General features: G+C 41.2%; 1 protein-coding gene across 1 annotated transcript; it reads left to right on the plus strand.

The window, feature by feature from the left end:
• Nucleotides 1-2,454: 2,454 nt before the first annotated feature.
• On the plus strand, nucleotides 2,455-5,555 carry figla (folliculogenesis specific bHLH transcription factor). Its single transcript, XM_064353773.1, has 4 exons — nucleotides 2,455-2,844; nucleotides 3,105-3,257; nucleotides 3,792-3,959; nucleotides 4,819-5,555. The coding sequence occupies exons 1-4, from the start codon at nucleotides 2,632-2,634 to the stop codon at nucleotides 4,834-4,836; spliced, it is 552 nt and encodes a 183-aa protein (XP_064209843.1). The 5' UTR covers nucleotides 2,455-2,631; the 3' UTR covers nucleotides 4,837-5,555.
• Nucleotides 5,556-5,875: the final 320 nt, after the last annotated feature.

Genomic DNA, 5,875 nt, shown 5'->3' on the forward strand with positions numbered 1-5,875 from the left:
AATTCCATAGTACAAATGCTAAAAAATATATTTGAGGCCTTAAAAAAAAAAATGTTTTCCCTGAAAAAATATGTATATTTTCCATATCTTGTTATGGTCATAGGTACTATACTAGTATATACAAAATTTTTGGTCGTCCAAAATCAAAAAAGAACCAATGTCCTAACCTTTCTTTAACCTGCTGAACACAGCCGTAAACTTGCCTCGACCCTCAGACTTACCGTTTTCATAACCCTAACCCTAAGTTGAGCCCTAAAACGTAATTGAAGCCATAGGAACTTTTGAAAACATGTGATTACTCATTGAAAATTGTGGAAAAACTAAGTCAAGACTGTGAATTCCATAGTACAAATGCTAAAAAATATATTTGAGGCCTTAAAAAAAAAATGTTTTCCTGAAAAAATATGTATATTTTCCATATCTTGTTATGGTCATAGGTACCTATACTAGTATATACAAAATTTTTGGCTCGTCCAAAATCAAAAAAGAACCAATGTCCTAACCTTTCTTTAACCTGCTGAACACAGCCGTAAACTTGCCTCGACCCTCAGACTTACCGTTTTCATAACCCTAACCCTAAGTTGAGCCCTAAAATGTAATTGAAGCCATAGGAACTTTTGAAAACATGTGATTACTCATTGAAAATTGTGGAAAAACTAAGTCAAGACTGTGAATTCCATAGTACAAATGCTAAAAAATATATTTGAGGCCTTAAAAAAAAAATGTTTTCCCTGAAAAAATATGTATATTTTCCATATCTTGTTATGGTCATAGGTACCTATACTAGTATATACAAAATTTTTGGCTCGTCCAAAATCAAAAAAGAACCAATGTCCTAACCTTTCTTTAACCTGCTGAACACAGCCGTAAACTTGCCTCGACCCTCAGACTTACCGTTTTCATAACCCTAACCCTAAGTTGAGCCCTAAAACGTAATTGAAGCCATAGGAACTTTTGAAAACATGTGATTACTCATTTAAAATTGTGGAAAAACTAAGTCAAGACTGTGAATTCCATAGTACAAATGCTAAAAATATATTTGAGGCCTTAAAAAAAAAAATGTTTTCCCTGAAAAAATATGTATATTTTCCATATCTTGTTATGGTCATAGGTACCTATACTAGTATATACAAAATTTTTGGTTCGTCCAAAATCAAAAAGAACCAATGTCCTAACCTTTCTTTAACCTGCTGAACACAGCCGTAAACTTGCCTCGACCCTCAGACTTACCGTTTCATAACCCTAACCCTAAGTTGAGCCCTAAAACGTAATTGAAGCCATAGGAACTTGAAACAGTGATACTCATTGAAAATTGTGGAAAAACTAAGTCAAGACTGTGAATTCCATAGTACAAATGCTAAAAAATATATTTGAGGCCTTAAAAAAAAAAATGTTTTCCCTGAAAAAATATGTATATTTTCCATATCTTGTTATGGTCATAGGTACCTATACTAGTATATACAAAATTTTTGGTTCGTCCAAAATCAAAAAAGAACCAATGTCCTAACCTTTCTTTAACCTGCTGAACACAGCCGTAAACTTGCCTCGACCCTCAGACTTACCGTTTTCATAACCCTAACCCTAAGTTGAGCCCTAAAACGTAATTGAAGCCATAGGAACTTTTGAAAACATGTGATTACTCTTTTAAAATTGTGGAAAAACTAAGTCAAGACTGTGAATTCCATAGTACAAATGCTAAAAAATATATTTGAGGCCTTAAAAAAAAAAATGTTTTCCCTGAAAAAATATGTATATTTTCCATATCTTGTTATGGGGTCATAGGTACCTATACTAGTATATACAAAATTTTTGGCTCGTCCAAAATCAAAAAAGAACCAATGTCCTAACCTTTCTTTAAAAGTGTCTGTAGGCAAGGTTTTTATTTGTCAGATTTAACTGGAAATTAGTTAGTTCTCAGAGAATCATACAAGTACTGGTTTCTGTCAATCTCTGTGCTTCTGAATCTTTTCAACATACTTTAAAGAAAGGTAGCAACACCACTTTATTTATGAAGAGAAACACTTACTAGGTTTCAATATTATTTATTTATTTATTTATTTATTTATTTATTTATTTATTTATTTATTTATTTATTTATTTAATAGTTAATGACAGAAAATTGAATGGGATTAAATGAAATTATGAAAGTCGGTGTTAAATGAGGTAAGACGAGAGTCCTTTATGTCTTGCAAACAGTTAAAAATTTGAATAACACCCCGTTAAAAGCAACGTCTGTCAGGTATCCTAAGATCTGATATTTGAATTGTCTCGTGCAACGGTTTAAATGTTTTCATCGTAGTGCACGTGCCAGTCTGTGGTTGTCTAAGATCGTGTTGCCAGTCTCATTAGAGCTGAAGAAAACATTAGAGGAACTCTCACTCTAGCTGGGGAAAAAAATCCGACAGGTGCACAGGGGTTTGGGTTTGATTAAGTCATTAAGTAATTAAGCCGGCGCGTGGGTAACGAGGGGAGCTGTCATCCTTATCCCTTTTAAAACTTAGTTTAACTAGCGGTGAGTCGCTGTCTTTCACTGTTAGCGTGGGCAATTATCTAAAAGACGTAGGCGTAAGTAATTTATTGTTTATACACATGTTTAAGAAGACGGTGTTTTAAACTGCAGTAACTCCTGTCATGGCGGGCGCTAAGGCGAGCGCGCTAATGACTGTCCCAGAGAGTGAGCTGATGGGCGACGTATTCTCGCGCGTGCATGGAGGGATATCGCTCCCGGTGTACGCCAATATTGCCAAGTTTCGACGGGGAAACGACGGACTATACGTAGATACAGAGGACTGGGATGAAGTTCTGAGGAGAAGGCAGATGGTCAACGCTAAAGAACGCCTACGAGTAAGTTCACCAACTGCCATTACTGCAAAGAAAAATCAGAATGCGCAATGAGGCTGAAGCTGGCATATTAACCTACTCCAGTCTTCGTTTAAGTGTAGGCCTATATCTTAAATGTAAATCATTTGCACTGCATATCATGTTTTAAGTGCAGGGTTACTGCAAAAGTAACAGACATAAAGCAAGTCAGTGTAGGTGTACCATCCTGGAAAAGCAAAGCGGTTGCAGCGGTGGCTGGTGATGAATCTGCCTGCCTCTCCCAGATCAGGAACTTGAACAGCATGTTTTCCCGCCTGAAACGCATGGTGCCGCTGGTGCGCCGGGACCGGAAGCCCAGTAAGGTCGACACGCTCCGAGCCGCCACGGAATACATCCGCCTGCTGCTGGCCGTGCTGCACGACACCTCGACTGGCAGCGTGAGTCAGCGCGCCTGCGTGTATGCATGCATATGCGTGTGAGCAGGCATACACTTGCGCACGTGTGCATGAGTTCATATGCATGCAGAGCCGGTTCTAGGCAGAGGCAACACAGGGCCTCTGTCATTTGTCTGAAGGCCCCCCTCCCCCCCCGATTCCACAAACACCCCTGCCCCCACCCCCCCGTTTCTGGGTAGAATATAACTCAAAAGGGGGCCTTCAATAGTTTTGAATTGGCCCTGTGCGAATATGAGCCTGGATGCATGTGCTTCAATCCATGATTTGTTAGTATGGTTCTATGTTGCCATGACTTAACTTGCATTTAGTGCCTTATTGATGTTTCAATCAAACCATAAAGCTATAATATAGAGCTGGCACAGAGGCTTGCCTGCCTCACTGTAGATGCACTTAGATTCTCCAAAGCTGCAAGTGGTTCTGGATGATAAGTGTCCGCTAAGTGAATTTAGTGTAATGTGTTCAGTATGGCTTCCGGAAGATTCTCCTGCTCTAACCCCCCACTCCCCCATTCCCCAGATGCTGGAGGCTGTGCCGGAGATACCAGAGGGCATGGCGCTGGCGGTTCCCGTGGTTTCGGCAGGCATTGGAGGGGATGAGGGCGGAGACATGGGAGGGCTGGTGCTGCACCACTGTGTCCTGCCCACGTACCAGTACATCATACAGCTCACCCCCGAACAGGCCATGGTACTGCCCGCACTCCACCCTCACCTAACCTGCACACATACAGCTGACCCCCGAACAGGCCATGGTACTGCCCGCACTCCACCCTCACCTAACCTGCACACATACAGCTGACCCCCGAACAGGCCATGGTACTGCCCGCACTCCACCCTCACCTAACCTGCACACATACAGCTGACCCCCGAACAGGCCATGGTACAGCCCACACTCAACCCTCATCTACCATTCACACCTAGTCATTCATCACACAGCTAACCCCCCTGAACGGGCCATGGTACAACCCACACTCCACCCTCGCCTAACGTTCACACATACAGCTAACCCCCGAACAGACCATGGTACAGCCCATGCCCCACCCTCACCTACCATTCATGTCTATTCCCATTTCAGTACGGCTCCTGTACTGGACTAGGAGGTCGTTTATCTTCATTCACAGCCTTATGACACTATGAGCCTGACCAGGCTGCTTGAAACCTTACAGCACTATGAGCCTGACCAGGCTGCTCATAACCTTACAGCACTATAAGCCTGATCGGTAATAACCTCACAGCACGAGGTTGATGCTCTGACTGTAAGGAATGTACTCTGCTGCTAAACCAATTGTCTGGACTTGATTCTGATGAGTCATTCATTCATTCTTGTGTAGGTGGGGCTCCAATTATAGATGGTGGTGATTCAAGCAAACTCAACCACTGACCTATGACATAATGCAATGCCAGTATCAGTATGCAATACGAGTTCCATCAAAGATAGGCAGCCAATCAGCAGTCGCCGTAATGAGTTGGTAGGCAATTGGATGCCGTCTGGCAGATTTGTCCTTATTTGGGCCACACAGCTGACCATGTGTGCCGCCCCCCCACAGATGTTCCAGCCCAGCTGAGCATGCCGGACGTCATGGCCAATCACAGTGCTCCAAGGTGGGTCTCCACCCGGGCCGAACCAGAATCACACATTCAGCCTGCAGAGCTACGCAGAGCAAAGCAAGCTTACTGCAAGCAGGGGTCGATTCCGTTACAGCATTTAACGCTGTACCCTCAAATCCGTATGCTGGGCTCTACAGTGATCCCGAGAATGTGTGGGGCAATTGGGAATAAATGTTAGCATGGAGCACTGATATGCCATCCAGTTTAATTTTGTTAGTGTCTATTGTTATTATTAGACACTGAGCACTATATCCTCAAACTCACTCTTGCACCTGGTGTATATCTACTATGACCTACTACTACTAAAATTATGCCAATACAAGTTTGCTAGTTGTTCTGGAAACGTGTTTAAATGGCTTTAATTCCATTTTTCGGTTCAGAAAAATGATCTGAATTACAACTCACAAGTTTTTTTTTTTTTTTTTTAAAAAGATCCTTAATGTTGTTTGACAGTTTTTCAGTTTAACTAATTTAACTTTAAAACGATTTCCTGGAGGAATGTTTGAAATAAAAACCTTTTCTTTCAACAAATGGGATTGTTTGTAGTGAATACTCATCATTAAGAATCCTATTTTTCTCCCTCATTCAGGGGCTGTGGTGCTACCAAAGGGAAAATGTATATTTGTTTAATTTGGTTTATTGCAAAAAAAAAATGTGGAATAAAAATGTGCAGTTATGGCCTTTGTATTCGTCTTTTCATTATGTGCCATTGTTTCTCTTGCATTCACGTTTGATTCTGTCAACTGCTCTTTGTAATAAACGTCAGCAATGTTTGTTTTGCGTATTTACTAATAAGATTAACACTGAATGTTATAGTAATGAATACAGGAACTAATATCCAAATATTAAATGGTTCTAAATATCACTTGCTTGTGTAATATCAGAGGCTAACACCAGATGGTAGCAGCACCACATAGCTCGGCCACATCTGCCAGGTTCTGCGATGAAAAGAACGGACTGATGTAAGACATCTGTAAAACAATACTATAGTGCTAC

The sequence above is a fragment of the Anguilla rostrata genome, chromosome 10 (assembly GCF_018555375.3).
Source record: "Anguilla rostrata isolate EN2019 chromosome 10, ASM1855537v3, whole genome shotgun sequence".
NCBI lineage: Eukaryota > Metazoa > Chordata > Actinopteri > Anguilliformes > Anguillidae > Anguilla > Anguilla rostrata.